Source organism: Pristis pectinata, chromosome 1 (genome assembly GCF_009764475.1).
Source record: "Pristis pectinata isolate sPriPec2 chromosome 1, sPriPec2.1.pri, whole genome shotgun sequence".
Lineage (NCBI taxonomy): Eukaryota > Metazoa > Chordata > Chondrichthyes > Rhinopristiformes > Pristidae > Pristis > Pristis pectinata.
In genome coordinates, this window is record NC_067405.1 from 37,736,058 (window position 1) to 37,756,304 (window position 20,247).

At 41.0% G+C, this 20,247-nt stretch overlaps 1 protein-coding gene across 1 annotated transcript in view; it reads right to left on the minus strand.

The window, feature by feature from the left end:
* tank (TRAF family member-associated NFKB activator) overlaps positions 1-17,534 on the minus strand; it is a 64,379-nt gene extending 46,845 nt beyond the window's left edge. The window contains exons 1-5 of the mRNA XM_052028103.1: positions 17,388-17,534; positions 10,549-10,681; positions 10,104-10,188; positions 9,482-9,505; positions 4,918-5,072 (exon numbers count right to left, since the gene is read on the minus strand). Of these exons, the coding sequence (XP_051884063.1) occupies positions 4,918-5,072; positions 9,482-9,505; positions 10,104-10,188; positions 10,549-10,647 (363 nt within the window). The 5' untranslated portion in view covers positions 10,648-10,681; positions 17,388-17,534. The remainder of the gene's footprint in view (positions 1-4,917; positions 5,073-9,481; positions 9,506-10,103; positions 10,189-10,548; positions 10,682-17,387) is intronic.
* Positions 17,535-20,247: the final 2,713 nt, after the last annotated feature.

Sequence of the window (20,247 nt, forward strand, 5' to 3'; positions counted from 1 at the left end):
CATGACACCCACCAAGTTCTCAGCCTTGTGGATGTGCAACAATGACTCCAGCTGTTGCTTCAACTCTGAAACCCAGAGGTAAATTTCATGTAATGTGGCCTCCAGAAGCATCCACAAGAACCCACAACGTACATTCCCTTCAGACAAGCTGCCCTGCCATTCCTTAACTTCACAGACTGTAATTTGTGAAGCAGAAATTAGACAATAGAAATTATTCACCAGACACTCAACAAACAGTTTGCTGCATTTTGCCACATCATACTTTCAAACTACTACAGGTCCCACTCTCTGCTAACGTTCTTGGGACCTTTATTCCCTTGATGAGAACTTGGTGGATAGCAAGTTTAGGAAGGTGATCACACTGCATCTTAAGCATACTCAGGTGGCATAGTCCTGAAGTACAACCCGGAATATTCCTGACAGAAAGTAAAGACAGTGCAGAGCTTTGCTTTGGTCAAAGAGGTGAAGCAGTTTAATAGTTTTTAAATGCTTCAAACACTGATATTTAAAAATATTAAAATGTGTTATTAAAAACTAAAGATTTTGTAAAAGAAAAGATTCAAACACTCAACAATTATTGAAAACAGTGGATGAAATTAAAATAACAATTTCACATATTCTGCAGGATTAGGATCTTCACTCCAACGAACGGGGTCACTGATCCTATGCCAACAGATCTAATGTGGCATTGGATTGGAGAGATGATTCCCCATCATAACATGGAGAGTCTGAGCAAGACTGAGCCCTGCACTGCATCCACGTGGAGTCCAGGGATGCAAGGTATTACAAACTTGGCAAGATGTTTCACCAGTGTAACAGCAGGTCCATTTAAGTCCAAGATCTATTTCTATATGAATGGCTGAATACCAATGGTTTCTTTCAGAATCATCAGTCACAACTAGGCAGATTTGGATCAATTATTGTTTTAAGTTCCTCCCTCCTTTCTGCATGACATAAGGGGCATGATTGCCTCCTGGATCACTTGTTCAGTTAACTACCTCATACTTCCCTGCTTTCCCTCATTTATCATCATGACTCTAACTCAGACTCCAGCTCAACAACTTTAAGTTCCTCAGAATGAAGACACTTACTGCAAAATTAATGCTGGGGATCTCACTGATTTCCGTCAATTCCCACATCTTGCAGCTTTAAAACTTCACCTCCCCTGCTGTCTCAATAAAATTTTGATTTATATTTTAAATTCATTTGGGCTAATTATTAATCTTACTTGTTATTTTTGAAAACAATAGTATATTAAAAATTAAATGGTCTAAACTTGAATTACCATTCAGTCTTTTCTGAGCTTTAAATTAAAAATCAAATATGTTGCCTGAAGCTTATATGAACAGGTATTGCAAGTACTGGACACAGAGTGAGAGCATCTCTTCCCCTGTGCACCTACTTCCCATGATCAACTTCCATTCTTTTGCACTCTGTTGCTCCTTGGTAGCTGTGTTGTCTGACAGCCCCACCCAAACAACTTTCAGGCACCAAGGTGAGCATTGGTCAATGAATTAACAACACAGCAGGCATTCTTCCACCCTTTCCAACAGCTGTCTGATCATTCCCAGAGTGCTGCATCTCATCATTCTCACTGCTCTGACAACAAGAGAAGATAGTACAAGATGAACAGCTGAAAGACACTATGATGCTGGAGGAACTCAGCAGGCCAGGCAGCATCTGTGGAGAAAAGCAGGTGGTCAATGTTTCGGGTCAGGACCCTTCTTCAGGACTGAAGATAGGAAAAGGGGAAGCTCAATACATAGGAGGGAAAAGCAGAGCAGTGATATGTGGACAAAAGAGGGGAGGCGGGGTGGGCACAAGGTGATGATAGGTAGATGCAAGTAAGAGATAGTGATAGGCAGGTGCGGGGGAGGAGGGGAGAGCAGATCCACCGGGGGATGGGTCAAAGGCAAGGAGAGAGGAAAAAAAAGAGAGGGACAGAAATAAGAGAGATAGGCTAGGAAACGGAAGAAAAGAAGCAGCAAAGTGGGGGGGCAGTGTTGTGGGGAAGGAACGTGGGGATTACTTAAAGTGGGAGAATTCAATATTCTTGCCATTAGGCTGCAGGGGTCCAAGACAGAAAATGCAGTGCTGTTCCTCCAATTTGTGCTTGGAATTCTCCTGGCAGTGGAGGAGGCCGAAGACTGGCATGGAGTTGGTGTGACTGGCAACGGGGAGATGCAGATCGTGGTTACGGACGGAGCACAGGTGTTCTGCAAAATGGTCACCTGGTCTGCGTTTGGTCTCACCAACATAGAGGAGGCCCCACTTGAAGCACCAAATGCAGTAGATGATATTAAGGGGGGTGCAGGTGAATCTCTGTCTCACCTGAAAGGACTGTTTGCGTCCCTGGATGGAGGTGGTGCAGGGATAGGTGTTGCACCTATGGCGGGGGCAGTGAAAAGTTCCTGGGGTGAGAGTGGGATGGGGGGGGGGGGGTGCATGTGTGGGTGGTGCAGGAGTGAACTCGGGAGTCAAGGAGAGAACAGTCACTGCGAAAGGCAGAAAGGGGCGGGGAAGGGAGGATATGAGAGCAGAGGTGCAGGAAATGGCAGAGATACAGGTGCAAGCTCTCTCGACCACAGTTGGGGGGAAGCCCCAGTTAGAAAAGAAGTTGGACAGCTCGGAGTCCTGGAGTGGAAAGCAGTACAATGTGTTTCTAACTGATACATTAGCCCATTTGGGCTCACCCCATCATAAATATTCCCTTTGTACTACCCATCGTTCCACCTTCTCTGCTACTGAAAACTAATTTAGTTTCTCTCTTTCCCAGTTCTGACAAAGGGTCTCAGACCTGAAACCTCAGCTGTTTCTCTTTCCACAGATGCTACCTTACCTGCTGAGTATTTTTACTTCAGATTTCCAGTATCTGTAGTTCTTTAAATTTTTATCAGCCCAGTAATTTATCCATTTACTATAATGTTTTCTCAAAAGTGGGACAGACACTGAAGAAAGACCCTGGATTGCAGACAAATAGGCTTCAACCAAATCTGCAAAGGTTAACATCCCTGTCATTTGTAGATGAAGGGGAGACTGAAGTGCTATTGCAGTACTACAAATCAGCTTATGGCTCTTGAGCTGAAACAGAGTCTCAGTAAAGGGGGGAGTTACCTAGAGAGATCATCCAAGATTCAATCCTGATTCTGTAGCCTGGGTTTGAGCAGTGTTAAGAGAGAGCTAGGTAGGTGTAGGGATTCAGCATGTGGCATTACAGGAGCTTAGAAACAATTCATGCTTATCAGATTAGGTTTTAAACATAGCCAGTCAGACTCCTAAAAATTAATAAACAAATTTGAGAGGGCATGGGAACAGATGTACTTGAGGAACAACACCTCAATCTGCCTGGATTGTCTACAACCTGAGGGCATGAACATTGAATTCTCCAATTTCAGGTAACCCGCTCCTCCTCTGTCTCTTCTTCTGATCAATCCAGGTCCTATTCTTTCCAAACTCCCACCCCCACCCTAGCCCCCTATCATCTAATTCCTTTCCCCTCCTCCACCTAATCCATCTGCCCATCTGTATTGTGGAGGGTCGTGGCTGTCACGTGACAGCACTGCCCATTACCTGGTCAAAAGACACACCACTGTCAATCAAGGTTTGGCTCCACCCCACCCATCAGTGCACACCTGACCATTGGTCCCTTTAAACACCTTTGTACTTGGCCTCAGGCCATTGGCCTGTTTAAATTACCTGGGCTGAACCCCGCCCCCCCAGCCCTCCAGCAGTATAAAGAGTGCCATATGTGCTTGGCTTGGCCTCTTTGTGACTGCTCCGAGGGATTCACCCTGCTTTGTCCCAGGCCGAGGAACCGTGGAACAGTGCTGGAGAGATCGTTGGTAAGGTGTGCACTGTTAAGTAGGGTTAGGAGCATCTTAGTTAATGTCCCTAGCAGCATAGAGCCGTGCCTGCACTGAGTCAAGGGGTGGCGGCAATTGTATTATCTCTTCCTTGATTGTATGTACCCAATTCGTTGTGTGTGTGAATTTTACCCCTGTTGCGGTTTTCCCATGCTCTCTATAAACTGTGCGTGTGTATGTGTTATTCCCATTACTGTTTTCCCTAGTTTGTCATTGTAAATAAATCATTTATCTCTAAGACTGTGTTCAGAGTCCTTGTCCTTCGAGACCTCGTCCTTCGAGACCTCGAATCTGTTTCACGACACCATCACCCACACATTCCTCCCACTAGCTCCCCTCCTCCCACTGTTTCCATTTGCCCAACCTACTTATTTAATCCCATGCTCCACCTTCCTTTCCTATCAGATTCCATCATCTCCAGCCCTTTGTTGCCTCCACCTACCACCTCCAGCCTCTGTCACTATTACCACCTTCCCTCCCCCACCTGACTTCATCTGCCAATCAACTCTTCCTCACCTGAATCCCCCTATCACTTGCCCCACCCTCCCCCTCACCTCTTTATACTGGCTATCTTCCCACTACTCTCAATCCAGTTGAAGCGCCTCGGCCTGAAACATCGACTGTCCATTTCCCTCGATGGATGCTGCCTAGCCCACTGAGTTCCTCCAGCCATTGTAATAACTATATATATATATAAAAAAAGAAAGTAACTAGGGACAAATTGGTGGTTGAGCAAGTCGTGGAGAGAGGTCTTAGGTTTGACTCCTCATCTGTGCCAAGCTTGGCAACCTCAGCTGAGCTTGTGGTGCACCAATATGCCTTTGGCCAATGGAATAATGCCAGTGAGTAAGCAGCACCTTCTAATCATTTTCCAATGACACCTGCTGGAAAAGTATGTTTCAAAAAAAAATGGGAGAGTAGTAAATCAGACTTGGCTGCAATCCCTCCATGACTGAGGAGCCACAGATACACAGACAGAGCCACACACACAATTAAAATGTGAAGGTTACATCTTCATTCAAGTCATTCGTAATTTCAGATAAATGAAGTTTACCTTCCAAAGTCTTTCCCTTTCTAATGCTTCTTTCAAGTCCTCTGGTGAATCAGATGCTGCAGAATGTTGCGCCTCATTTCTTCTGACTTTCAGTATGTCACCCTCATTTATTTGTGGCAAAGTGTCCAGAGCCTGAACTTGACCAGGAATATTACCTGCAAAAAGTTCAGTACCAAAATGGTAAATGTGAAGGTGATTACTATCTGGGGGTGGTAAATCAATGTTCACTGACAAAGATGTTTCCATTTCTCTTTTTCTTATTTAGTCAATTAAGATTTTCTTAATTCAAGCAATTAACTCTCTCTCATGTATATTTTCCCCCTCTTTTTTTTCAAAAGAACTTTGGATTTGCAATGCACAGTCCAATGAGTGGAACATTCAGTTAGGACCTCTCTGATCAAAGGTTTTCATCAGATACAAATACATGCTTTACCATCTATTCATTGGCATAAATTGCATATCCTTGAACCTTGCACAAGATAGATGTTATTGAAGTCAAATGGCCTGCTTTGGCAAAAATCTGCTGTTGTTAAAAATATCAAACAATCTAAAACCAGATGTAAAAATACAAGTTTAATAACGGACAATCTACAAAAATGGCAAAAAGCACAAGACTGAAGCAGACAACTTTTTTAGTCCAAAATAATAGGAATCCTCTAAGGTTTTGCAATCATTTAGATATATAAACACCCCAATAAGAAAATGAAACAGCTCACAAAAGTAACAACGTTAATGAAGAAAGTCTACCTCCAACAGAGCAAGAGATAGTCAGGATTTTAGCAGGAATAACAATCAATACTAATTTAAAGTAATCTTTTGTTTTATTTATCATTCACGAGATGAGGGTTTCACTGGTAAAGAAAGCATTTATCCTAAACTCTGGGCTGGCTGGCTATTTTGGAAGGTAATTCATTGTCACTTTAATGGATCTAGAATCATGTCTGGGCAGATTTCCTTTCCAGAAAGTCATTAGTGAACAAGATGAGCTTTTATGTCAAAACATAAGAGGATTTCTGCAACTCCAGTTAAATCAGAGATTGTTTTTTAAAGGTGGAACTAGGAGGTCTTAATGACAGTGAGATATGCAATCAGAAAATTATTCCAGGTGAATAAGGGAGAAAGCTGGTCAGTGCCAAGGGAACAAAACTTAAGACAAGGGCTTTGGTCTTCCTAAAATTTAGTTCAAGGAAATTTCTTCCTGACTTGAATTGAAATTTGGATAAATTGTGACAATTTAAAGAGTGGAAGCATCAAGTGTTGCTGACATGGAACTGGATGTAATCAGTGTCTATATCAAAACTTCAATTTTCCAATGACTAACATTGTAATTATAATGTAAACCAACATGTTTGGTGCAGTACAGTAGAAGAGATTTACAAATAATTGTGCGAGTCAACAAATAACCTGAAAACATTCCACAAAGATTCAAAATAAATGGAGACTGAATGTTTAAGATTATTGCAATATCCTCCCTCTCACACAGAAGATAATTTAAACTTTTGTGGAAACTGTCATACATGAAGGAATAATGCTCCTGTGCTACCTGTTGAACACAACACACTGAAACATCCCACTTTGACCATTATTGCAACAAATTGAAAAATATTTGAGCAGCAGTATCTAGGACAAATATTAATTGAATTCTTAAATCTAAAAAGATAAATGTTGTTTAATCAACATTCACCAGGGGGAAATATTTTCAACACTGATAACTAAGAACTAGTGCTGTTTAAATAGAAGGTTGCAGTACAAACAGCTTTTAGTGTTCTTCCTGACCTCACTACATCCATTTATACAACTGTGCTTGCAAGCCAGTAACCTTGGATACTGCAGTAGCTGTACAAAGATGCAAGCCAAGTTTTAAAAAAAGACAAACTTCCAATGATATAGCTTTGATTTTATGGGGAAGAAACTGGGAGAAGTTACAATGTTCTGGGAACTTATAAAATATAAGTAAACTTGAGAACCTGCCTTATTTTGACAGGAATTGGATTGTGAGGGGAAGGGTCAACTCATTGGATTGTGGGTGATGGTTAGTGGCGATTACTCTTCCAGAGAGAAGCAGATTTGCTTGTAGGGCCAAATGGAAATATTCATGCTCCAGCTATACCACAAGAGGTACTGAAAGAGCATTCACCATAAGGACCAGGCCATTCCTGCCTACCAACAATTGTGCATTTCTGAGAAATGAAAAATAATGACAGCAACAGTAGAAGATTTCAATTACACTGGTATCCCACTTTGCATATACATTATATTTGATTCATTATAGTGCTCTTGATCCTGGTTACTCACAGGTATACTGTAAAGAGCATACAGCACAGAAATAGCCCCTGGGCCCACCTTGTTTCTGACCAAGTAACCATCTTTACTAATCCCAGTTATCAGCACTTGATCTGTCGCCTTCTATGCCTTGGTGATTCAAATGCTCATGAAGATACTTCTTAAATGTTATAAGAGCCTCTGCCTCCACCACCCACTCAGCCAGTGTTCTTCAAACCCCAACCAACTTCTGGGTGAAAAAAATTCTTCCTGATATCCCTTCTAAACCTTTTTCTCCTTACCTTAAACCTATGCCCTCTGGTTGTAAACACCTCTGCTATGGGAAAAGTTTACTACTCCTATTCTATCTATGCCCCTCAGTTTTGTACACCACCATGAGGTCCCCCTTCAGCCTTCTCCACTTCAAGGTAAACAAACCCAGCCTATCCTCATAACACATACACTCCATCCCAGGCAACATCATGGTGAAAAGACAGACATGGACTCAGGCTGTGCTCTGGTGTGTGATAACACTGGAGCAAAGCCCTGCTGTCACTGATGCTCCCACACTAGGAAAAGGTGATCTCATTGCTCTGGAGTTAGCTGCCAAGGCAAAGGTGCACAGGATGCCTGCGAAAGCGGGTGCAGAAGCTCTGCCCTGAGATGTGGGGCATAAGCACGCATCCTGGCTGGCAGTGATTGTGGACTATTGGGGACTGGCAGCAGCCTGCTCCATCTGTTGGCAAAATTCCTGGATCCTATTGTCTCACTCATCACCTCCTGTCTCCCATTTCTTAATCTGCTGCAAGAAGAGTTCTGTGCGGTAACTAGCTCAACGGCGGTTGCTAGTCATTGAGCTTGTTAGCATAGATAAATCTCAGAGCTGGATCTGTGCAGCTGAGCAAAGACGACTCGTATGATAATTAACAAAAAAAATTAAAAACTGTAGATGCTTGAAATTGGAAATACAAACAGAGAAAGCTGGAAAGACTCAGCAGATCAAGCAGCATCTATAGGAGGAGAAACTGAGTTACTGTTTCAGGTTTTCACCCTTCAGTTCTGACCCAAATTCAGATCCTTCAACAATTCTGATGGTTTTTCTTCCCCCCAACTTGAAACCTTAACTCTATTTCTCTTCCCACAGACACTACCTGACCTGCTGAACATTTCCAGCATTTTCCATTTTAACTCTGGCGGCATTGTTATTTTCAAGAAAGGAAAAAGGAATAAATCTAGTAACTACAGGCCATTCAGCCCAAATTCGTGGTGGCTTAACTTTTGGAAAAGATTCTGTTGCATTAATGCATGGTATGAATCAACATTTAGAGAAGCAGTAGTTAATTAAGGACAGTCAGCATGGGTTTGAGTGAAGTTGTTTCTGTCTAAGTTCATTTAATCTTTTTTGAGGCAGTGTTGTATTTGATGTAGTGTACATGGATCCTTCAAGGATTTTGACAAAATCCCAGATGGCAGATTGACCAGGAGAGTAAAAATCCATAGGATTTAAGAGAAAGTTACAAATTGGATTAAAAATCAAGTACAGTAAAAAGTAACAGTCAACCTTGAAGACCAAGTCTCTAATTGTGTTACAAATAGCAAAGCCAACCACAGACCTATGGAACCCCACTGCTTGTACCACTCCTGTAACAGATTCCATGTAGCCAGGCTGTCACGAATGCTGTGGGCAGTCAGAGTCTGCAGGGGTAGGTGCTAGAACTTTTGCTTTTTGTGATACAATTAAGGACTTGGACTCAAAACCAGGAGCCATGACCAAAAGGTTTGCCAATGAAACCAAACTCAGCTTGAGGGACGATGAAGAATAATATTCTAGCCTGCAGGAAGATATCAATATACTGGTCCAGTGGTCAAAAATGTGGCAGATAGAATTCCATCTGAAGTGCAAGATATTGCAAATGAGAAGCAAAATGATGGAAGTTGTTAACAGTGCAACAAGTGGCACTTTGGGCCTCATTACAACCTTGGTCCAAACATGGACCAAAGAGCAAAAAAGCAAAAGACCCATGATATAACGGTGATGACCAGATGCCAGAAAGTGAATAAAAACTTAGACTCCTCCTGTAATGTAAATAACAACACCCTCCTCACATATGCGTTAAACTAAAGTGAATCTTATGCCTACTGCAGTCCAAAACATTTAAATAACTGACCTGCCTCTGGAGAACAAATGTGACCCCAAGTGATCTCAGTTAAATTGCAAATCATTGCTTTAAAGCCAGATTCCAAATATTTGAAGTTTTAACCTCTGTCACCCCCAACCTTCTGAAGGGGATTTAAAACTCACCACAATTGGAAGAGTGGGTGAAATCTGTTGAAACATTAAAAGCTGAATATTAAAATGAATAAAAACAAAAGTAAATGTGGAATTGTTCCATCATATTAGATTTAATTTAATAAAAAAGGCAATATACAAAGTAAAAGCAATTCATCCAAGAATTCATAAAGCTGGCAGATGGCATCTCAGTTAAGCAATTTATGTTACCCACAAAATTAGAAATACAATGAATAGTAGTAGTATTTCATTCCATCTGTCTCCCAATTATGGGAGCAAAAGTTAAAATCAGAAATCAGTGCCAAGAGCAGGAACAAGACCTTGTTCACACAGTTTTTTTTTGGGGGGGTGTTACAGGAGGGTGGCAACAAAAGAGAACAAAGGAGGAAAAGGAAACACACTGGACATTGATGAATTGAAGACAGTTCAAGGAAAATACAGTTGAGGAATACAATGAAAAAGGTTTAGAGACTAATATTTCAAAATAACCTCACAGTCTTATATTGCAAAGAATAAAAAATAACCCCAAAGGGACTGGATACTCAAAGTGACACACAGGCAGGCCTGATGAGTTTTTAAGTAATGGTGGTGGTGCGATTAAAAAAAATTCTCTTACTTGGCAGCCAGAACTTACCTCTAGGAGTGGTAGAGGCAGCCTGTGATTGTAATTTTGCAATGATATTTTGTTTCTTTTCCAGGGTTTGCTCTAAGACACAAATCTGAATAAAAAATAAAATTCACGCAAATAATTCTTTTAACTTATTATAGAATCAACTATTTTAGACAATATTAAAATATAAATGCACATTTTACAAAAGTACACATCTGAACAAGTATGGGAAAAATATCGTGATATCCAAAAGTTATTATAAGACACAGGAGGAGTTTAGTAATTTATATCGGCAGTTATTGTAAAATCAAATTTTTGCTTGAACTCTTAAGTCAAAAGAAAATGGAAATTACTGTGGAAAACTGTCAGAGCCTTATCTAGGTACTTGAGATAATTCATGAGTTTTCACTGAAATGTACATCCTCTGCATCCAATTTAGTACTCAATAATCCATAAACAGATAACATACCTGTTGCTCTAGTGTTTTCTTGATGATGTCTCTCTCCACACATACCTGACGATAAGCATCAAATGCCTTGTTGAGCTGCTCTCCAATATTTTTATCCATATTTAGCAGAACAATATTACAAATCTAAAAATAACTGCAACACAAAAAAATGCTTAGTATCAACACTTGCATATAAACCTTTAGAATACCATACAAAAACCATTAAATCGCAAAAGTCCTATTTGTGCCTCTCACCATTCGGCAGAAAACAATAGACCCAAGAATGTAAATCCTATCTTGTAAATCCCTATCCAGCATTGTAGTAAGCTTCATTCCTGCAGGCCCTTCTGTGGGCTGCAATCAAATCAGCAACTATCAGTATCTTAGGACTGCAAAATGGTCCTCTGTTCTTGCTACTCTTGAGGACACAGCGCTATTAGAGCGAGTTTACACTTGTGGTGTGACTGGGCTATGCAAGTGACAAGACCCACCAAATTAAGATGTTCTCAGACTTGGCATATTTCAGACAACCAAGCAGAATGATCCACAAATGTACACTGAATTCTGAGTTTTTTTCCTAAAGCTTGTGAGGTTTTTATAACAACATACAGTACATGGTTTTAATACCTGAAATATAGAATAAACATAATGAATTAACAAAGGCTAAGTAAGACAAATACTACTTAGAAATAGAAGCATCTCTGGAATTCTTCTAGGGTTTGAGGGATTGATTTTCATGTTTTCATGAAGAAATCTCCATTTAACAATTTTGTCATATGCTCTTGGTATCATTTTGACTTTTGTAGTGAAATCTTAGAAAAGGTAGCAAATAAAAATGGTCATAATGGAATAGTTATGGCAGCAATTACTAAGCTGAACTATTTTACCTGACAAATAGACAGCCAAAATCCCTGCTTAACTGGGTAAGTAATTAACATTAAAAATTTTAATGTTTTTAAAATTTCTGAGCAAGGATGGAAATCTTAAATAACCATGGTTCACCATTGGACTGTTCAATGGAGGAAATAGAAACTTCCACAAGTTCTCAGCACTGAGATGAAGTGTATCAATGGCAACCCCAATGGTGAAACATAATCAGATTTACCAGCATTTAACCGTCAACATATCTGGGACTAATGCTTTTGACCATGCATGCACGGATGTCCAAGATTTTCTGAGGTGCAAACAGATGATAGTCCTGCTGGTTATCAGTCAGCACGATTCTTTCTAATACATTTCCAACTGAGATGCCCTGTGATTTGGAGGGGAACTTGCAAAAAGTGACATTCCTATGCACCTGTGCCCTTATGTTTCTGGATGGATCAGGATGTGTGGGTTTGGAAGATATCATCGAAATAGGATTGGCCAGTTGCTGTAGTACTTTTCATGGATGGCACTGCAGCAGTGGTAGAGAGAATGAATGAATTTATTCAAGCATGTTGGATGGGCACCAATCATGTGGGCTGTTTTGTCTTGGATGATGTAGGCTTCTTAAGTGATGTTGGAAGTGAACTCATCCAAGCAAGAGTATATTCCATCACACTACCAACTTGTGCCTCATAGGTAGTGGAAAGGCTCTGGGACATCAGGACCCAAGTCACATACAGTAAACTTAACAATTTCAGATCTGCTCTTATATCCACTACATTTAACTGGACCAGCCAGGTAAATATCTGAATACAATGGTATGGAACTTGGCGTTCTAAAGCATTAGCATCACCAAGAATGGGTGGTGAGATTCTTTCTCATGTTGAAGATGGTCACTACTTGGCACTTCAGTTAAATGCTATTTTTCACTTAATTGCTCATGCATCAACATTTCAAGCTGATTCAAAATCTGAGGGGCTTCAAATGGGATTGAACAGAAATCAGCTGAGATGACTGATTTCCAATAACCACAACTGTATGAGTTACGATTTCAGCAAGTGAAGGGTTTCCCCATGATTTCTATTTATTTGATGCCACACTTGATCAAATACTTTCTTGATATCATTGGCAGTCACTTTTAACTAATCTGTGGAATTCAAGGTTGTAACGAGGTCTAGAGCCAAATTGTCCTTGAGTGAGCAGGTTAGTGGTGAATAAGTGGTGTCTGACAGAATTATCAAAGATACTTTCCATCACTTTGAAGTGATTGAGTAGACTGATGATGCAGTAATTACCTCGACTGAATTCATTCCTAATTCATAGACAGAATATAACTAGGCATTATTCAAAACTGATGTTGAGAAGTGGGTTAGTTCAGGATGCAAGTTAACGGCATTACCACCAGGATGTTGTTTCGTCCCCAAACCTTTGCTTTATCCAGTGGCATGATTTGATTCACACTTGATATTACGTGGAGTGAATCAAATTGGCTGAAGATTGTGCAATTGTGGGGAAACCAGGAGATCAAGATGGATTGTCCACTTGACATTTCTGGCTGAAGATGGTTGCAAATCCTTCAACCTCACCTTTGGGACCTGTGCTGGCCTCGGTCATCATCAAGAAAGAGAATGTTCTTGAAGCCTCTGCCTCCTCCCAAAACCATCTGTTGTCCACCACCAATCATAATCTGACTTGGCAAGATTGCACACCTCTAATCTGATCTGTTGTTTGTGGGAATTATTCAGTCTGTCTGTTAATATGCTGCTTTCGCTCTTTGGTATGTTTGAAGCCCAATGTTACAATTTTGCTAGGGTGGTGCCTCATTGTTATATATGCCTGCTGCTGATCCTAGGATTCCCTTCTGAACTAGCTTTTGTTCTTTGGAGAGTCAGTGTGTTGATATCAGTTTGTGTCCAGAAATATTCTATTTTTTCATAATCTACAAGAACTAAATATCTTTGTCTTCCTTGTTTGGATCCAATGGGCAGCATGGGTAATGAAAATAAAACTGGACTCTATCCACTTTGAGTCTGTCTCATGGTGAAACAATAGGGTCAAATATTTCTCCAGTTAATCCCCATAATTATGGTTTCATTTACAACATTAATAATATAACTGTATCATCAAATAATATAAACAGAAGCAGAGACAGCTGGTACACCACTGCAGAGAATGCTTTTGAAAGGTGACAGTCATCCTTTAATGGCTCCTAAAGTTTTCCTTTGCTGTTGTGATATAAATACAAGTTGATTAGGCATAAGCATTGCTGTTGTGCTGGGCCAGTAACAAGTTTATGGAAAGCTCAGTCTTGACTGGGTCACAAAGTACCGTGACAGAAAATGGCTTAGTGAGCAAATGGGGAAAGAAAACATTTTCCTACAAAAGTACAACATAATCATCCAATATCAGCATGTTGTCACATTAAGAATTTAAAATTGTCTTTATCGTGCACTGTGAGCAACACCACTCACATAACATTAAATTAGTAACTACAAGGGCCCGACACGAGGGAAAAAGAAAAACACTGGACATCTGGTCCTTGTTTTCTTCTTCTTGTCCAACTGCTCAAAGCCAGAGAAGCTGCTCTTTAATTAAAATCAATATGACCTGATTTTTAAAACATAATGGTCATAAATATTAGTTCTTTTGTTTTGAATGGAATCTAAAATACTGACTGAGATTGAACATTGTTACATATTCAGACTCTGACAAACACCTTCAAGATGGGTCACCACCAATGGATATTAGTTAATTTTTTTTCACAAAAATTGGATATCCCTTAGGAATACTATTTCCTCTATCATTAACTAACCTTTTTAATGAAATAACTATATTGGCAAGCTTGTTCACTTGTATTATTGACATCCTTCAGTTGGTCCGGTATTGAGTGACATAGCTACTGCCCAAATGGAATTAATTTTGTCTGGAATAGTCCTTGTGCAGATTTAAAAAAATCACCTAACTCTTGCCCTGAAGCAAGCTGTTTGATAATAAGCAGAAATCACCTTCCTATTTCTAATGTTGGTATACTTAGATCTGGACTTAAATTAATACTTTGAGTGGATAACAGTAGAATTAATCTTGAACAGTCACGTCACACCATTGGAACTGTATTCGAATAGCAAGGCTGAATGGGCAGCTAGTTCTGCAGCAAAGACATTCAGAATTACAGCAGGGATCTTGGTTGGTCCCATAGTCTTTGCTGTGACCAGCACTCTCAGCCATTTCTGGATATTTTATGAGGTGAACAAAAGTGGCTAAAGAATAACAGAGATGATTGATCCATTCAGCACTTCTGACTGACAATGGCTGTAAATGCTGCAGCCTGAAAAATACTTTGATTAAGCTTCAAAATAAGTTTGACATTGAGCTACACTGGAAAATATTAGGACAGGCAACTAGAAGCTTGATTAAAGAAGATTTTTCAGGAAGCATTGAAAAGGAACAGGAGGAGGATGCAAAGGGAGAGAGGTTTATGGAAGTAATTCCAGGATCAGACGTCAAGGCAGAAGGGAAAAATACTATTGTGGTGAAAATCTGAAATAAAATAGAAAATGCTGGGGATACTCAATAGGTTAGGCAGCACCTGTTGGGGGAGAAAATAAGGTAATATTTCATTTCTGCTGAAGGGTCATTGATCTTAAATGTTAATCCTGTTTCTTATTCTGTTGATGCTCGACTGAGCATTTTCTGTTTTCATTTCTTGGGCAGGTGGGACTTTCTCAAGATAGAAGGACTGCATTTCAAGAAGTCTGAGACCAATGTCCTTGCTGGGAATCTCACTAGCATGCTCAAGAAATGCTTAAACTAATTTGGCAGGAGCATAGGCACCAATGTGTATAATTACAGAGGAAGAAAGATGCATAGAGAATCAGAAGTGATCAATTAAACCAAAGTAAGAAATAATAAAGCATTGGATAGGAAGAGATCAAGAAAAAGACAGACAGACCTGGAATGTGTGTGTAAACAAGGATGCCACAAAATTCATTTCTTCCTATCTTAACTCTGTTTTAGCTTCCTTGTCCAATCTCTTCCCAGCTACATCTACATCTTTTCTGACAGTAAACTCCTCCCCACTACACTGTTATGTTAACAACCTTAATTTACTGCCCCCAGCTGGCTCAGTTTCAGCAGGTGTCTATCCAATCTCCCCACACCACAATCTCCCACCAGGTCACCAAAGCTTCTTTGCTTCTTCCTTGAATAGATTCGAAACCAGTCTGAATCCTCCACCACCCTTCGCTGCCTGGGTGAACTCATTGTAACACTGAACAATCTTTCCTACCACTCCATCCACTTCCTCCAAAAAAGTGAGGTAGCTGTGGGAACCTGTAAGAGTCCAAGCTATAGCCATCTCTGAGATAGGTGGAACATTCCCCATTTTAGTGCCACTCAAATCACACCCCTCCTCCCACCTCATCTCTCTTACTGATGCACTGATGATTGTATCAGTTCTACTTCCTACTCTCCTTGCCGAATTAGAAAGTTCCATTACCTTCGCTGCCAGTTTCTGCCCTACTCCTACCTTCATCTGGTATATCTCTGACTCTTCCCTTCCTTGACTTCTTGATTTTTCAATTCAGAGGAAAATCTCATGACCAGCATCTTTTGCAAACCTACAGATCCCTACTATGACCTGAACTACACTTCTTCCTCCAAAGATTCCATTCTATTTAAGTCCACCACATCTGATCTGACGATACCATCTTCCACATTAGTACCTCCATTAGCTTTTCCTTTTCTCCCCCTCTGATGATGGGTTCCCCTCTACCTCAATTGACAAGGCCCTCAACCATGCCTATTCTATTTCTCACACTCCTGTTCTCGTACCTCCTCTTCACTTTCAGAGAAAGGAAAATGTTTCCCACATCCTTGCCTTCTCTCCATCCACTACATATTCATAGGATTGTCATCTTGGACTTCCAACACCTTCAGCATGATACATCTGTCACGCCCACTTTTTTTTTTGGAGCATTCCTAGAGGACCATTCCCTCTCATAGCACCTTCCTGTGCAACTGCAAGAGCCATAGATGCCCTTCCCAAAAACACCTTCCAGATAAGACAATTTACTTGTACGTTTCTTAATTTAGTGTACGGTATTCAATGCTCAGAGTCAACTCTTCCACATTGGGGAAACTAAATGTCATCTGGGTAACAGCTTAGCAGAATGTCTACGTCCATTTCTCAAGTGTGAATTCAAGCTTCTGAGTCATCTATAACTTCAGTCCCCAATGTATTTCAACTTGGACCTCAATCTTTATCAACAATGCCTAAATGAAGCTTGAAGAAGTTTCCAATTAGTCTTCTAGGAATAATTTTCAGCAATTCCAGTCCTTTGTATTTCATAATTCCAGTATTTTTTTTACCCCTCTTTAATTCAAACTTTTCCTTTAGTTCTTTCCTCTTCCAACATTTCCCAGAATCGATGAAGGATCATCGACCTGATCTGTTTCTCACTCCACACATGTTGTCTAACCTGGGCATTTACAGCATTTGTTTTATTTCAGATATCCAGCATCTGCAGCATTGTGCTTTTGATGTTCCACTCATCGTTTCCCTCGGCAGAGAACTTTCAAGCGATGTTAACAGTTAGAACATAATAAATGGGAGCGGAAGAGGCCATTCCGCCACTCGACCAAGTGGCAAAACAGTAATTTTAGTTAGCTCTCCAACTGCACCTTATGCAACCGTAAAAACTGACGAGAGAGCACTTTGCAAGGATGATCTAAGACATACGTTGCCCGTTGTGTTTCCGATCACATGAATGGGTCTCTCCCCTCCCCTACGAGCAGCTGGGTTGAAGAGCGCCCTTCACTAGGCCTCAGCAAGTCACCCGAGACGCGACAGCAGTTGAAGGGCAGCGGTCTCCCCCCCACCCCTGGCAGTGGGGCTGATGCTGGTCCCAGACCTGGGAGCCCGGGTGTCCGCTCCCTTGGGCCCGGCTCCTCTACACTTTCGGGCCCTAACCGGCCACGGTCGCCGCCAGACTCACCAACATCAGAAGCCCGAGTCCCGGCGGAGCTGTAGCGTCGCACCCGCTGGCGCTGAGGATTTTGGCCGGCGCCGCTCATTGGCTGCTCGCTGACGGCCGAGAGAAGAGTTCGGAAGTCCCCGGTGGGGAATCCCCGGCTTCTGAGCTCGCTGACTTCCGCCTTGCTGCTTTCAGCCACCCGAGGGAAGGAAGCTGGGCCGCACCCTCCGTTCCAGCGCTTAACGGGGCTATTCCCCAACTCACCAGCAACACAGGTTCCCTGAGCCGAGAAGCAGGTGCACAACTTGGGTCTTCTCTTGCTGGACCATTGAAGTGGCAGGGGTTGAGTGCTCCAGGGCAATGGATAAAAATTACCAACACGTTTCCTATTTTTGGACATCCATTAATATAAGATGATCCAATCAATGAGAAAGATACCAAAATATCAAACGTTCCTCCAAAGCAAAAGGATACCTTCGCAACTACATGGCACTAAGTTACCTACAAGTCATTTTAGATCATTCGTATTGGTTTAGTATTGTCACACGTACTGAGATACAGTGAAAAGCTTTTGTTTTGCGTGCCATCCAGGCAGATCATTGCCATACGTAATTACATCGAGGTAGTTGAAAAACACAATGATGCTGGAGAAAACTCAGCAAACCGGGCAGCATCTGTGGAGAAAAGCAGGCAGTCGACGTTTCGGGCCAGGACCCTTCTTTGAAGAAGTTTTCTTCTTCTATCCTGACCCAAAACGTTGACCGCCTGCTTTTCTCCATGGATGCCGCCTGGCCTGCTGAGTTTTCTCCAGCATCATCGTGTTTTTCATCTAGATTCCAGCATCTGCAGTCCTTTGTTTCTTTACATCAAGGTATTAAACAGAATATAGTGTTACAGTTTCAGATAAAGTGCAGTGCAGATGGACAAATAAAATGCAAGGGCCACGACGAGGTAGATTGGGAGATCAAGAGTTCATCTTTTAGTGTATGAGAAGTCTGTTTGAGAATCTTATAGAAGACAGAATCAGATTTATTATCACTGACATATGACGTGAAATTTGTTGTTTTATGGCAGCAGTACAGTGCAAAGACATAAGAAATCGATAAATTACAAAAATAAATAAATAGTGCAAAAAAAAGGAATAATGAGGTAGTGTTCAGGAATCTGATAGAAGCTGTCCTTGAGTCTTGTGGTTCATGCTCTCAGGCATCTTCTGCCCAACAGGAGAGGGGAGAAGAGAGAACGACTGGGGTGGGTGTGCTCCTTGATTATGTTAGCTGCTTTCTTGAGGCAGCAGAAAGTATAGATGGAGTCAATGGAGGGGAGGTTGGTTTGTGTGATGGACGGACCTGAATTCACAATTCTCTGCAATTTTCTTTCTGTCTTGGGCAAGAAATTTGGTGTCCATTGGGTACAAAAAACATCAAGCAGACGAGAAGGCAGCATCCATCACTAAGGACCCTCACCAGCCGGGACATGCAATTTTCTCATTACTACCATCAGAGAGCAGGTACAGCAGCCTGAAGACCCACACTCAACAATTCAGCTTCTTCCCCTCCGCCATCAGATTTCTGAACAGTCCAATGAACACTACCTCGTTATTCCTTTTTTTTGCACTATTTATTTATTTTTGTAACTTATAGTAATTTTATGCCTTCGCACTATACTGCTGCCGCAGCACAACAAATTTCACAACATTTAAGTCAGTGATAGTAAACCTGATTCTGATTCTGAGTAAACCTCTGAAAATGAAAAAAAACAAAACTGCAGATGCTGGTAATCTGAAATAACCACAAGAAATGCTGAAAGTACTCAGGCTGTTCAGGCTGCATCTGTGGGAAAAGAAATAGAGCTAATGTTTCAGATTGAAGATTCAACAGACAACTCCCCTTGTTCCCCCACTTATGGCCAAAACAGCGGAAGCAGAGAGACAAGAATCCTCAGTGATTTGTTGCTTCAACATAGACTTATTTGTGAACTTTATAATGAAGGTCATGACCATGTTAAGAGGAATATTGAGAGCATCAGAAAGAACACACGAAGGAAAAAGAGCTTGTTCACTGCAGCAGCCAATGCAAGTATGTCTCAAAATGGAGAAAGAACATTTGGGATGGCACTGAGAAATTCAAGTCCAGTAGCAGGCACTGAGAAAACAAAAATAGGACTAAGTAAAGTCAGCAAGGACTTATGAAAGTGAAATCATTTTTGACAACTCTGTTGGTATTTTTTGAGCTCGTAATCCATAGAATAAGGGTGAACCAATTGATGTGGTGTATTTGGCTTTCAGAAGGCTTTCAATAAAGTGCCACACAAGAGATAATTAAGTAAAATTAGAGTGTGTGGTACTGTGGGTGATATATATGCATGATTAAAGATTGTTTATTACCAGAAAACAGTAGTATTAAATGTCATTTTCAGGTTGGGAGGCTGAGACAAACAGGAGGGGTGCTGCAAGGATTGGTGCTGAATCAAATTTTATATCCAAATTTGCTAATGATGCAAAACTAGGTAGTAATGTGGGCTGTGTGGAGCAAGTAGAGAGAGGATATAGACAGGTTAAGTGAATGGGCACCAACCCGGCAGATGGAATGTAATGTGCTTTCTTTTGATTGAAAGGAGCAGAAAATACTTGACATAGACTGCTCCATTTGCACTGCAGGTGCTTAAACTTTATCTGATAGCCTCTTCTAAATAATGTTATCAAATATTTTTCTGTAACTTTATGTGCACATCCATAGACAAGCTCCTGTCCATGACACTGGCTGCCTCTTATGAAAATTCTTTCAGATTTATCAGAATCTATTCCATTTAGTGCCATGGTAATCCCACACAAAACATTATTTTCAGCCAAAACATGAGGAACGGGATGATAGCTCCCCAT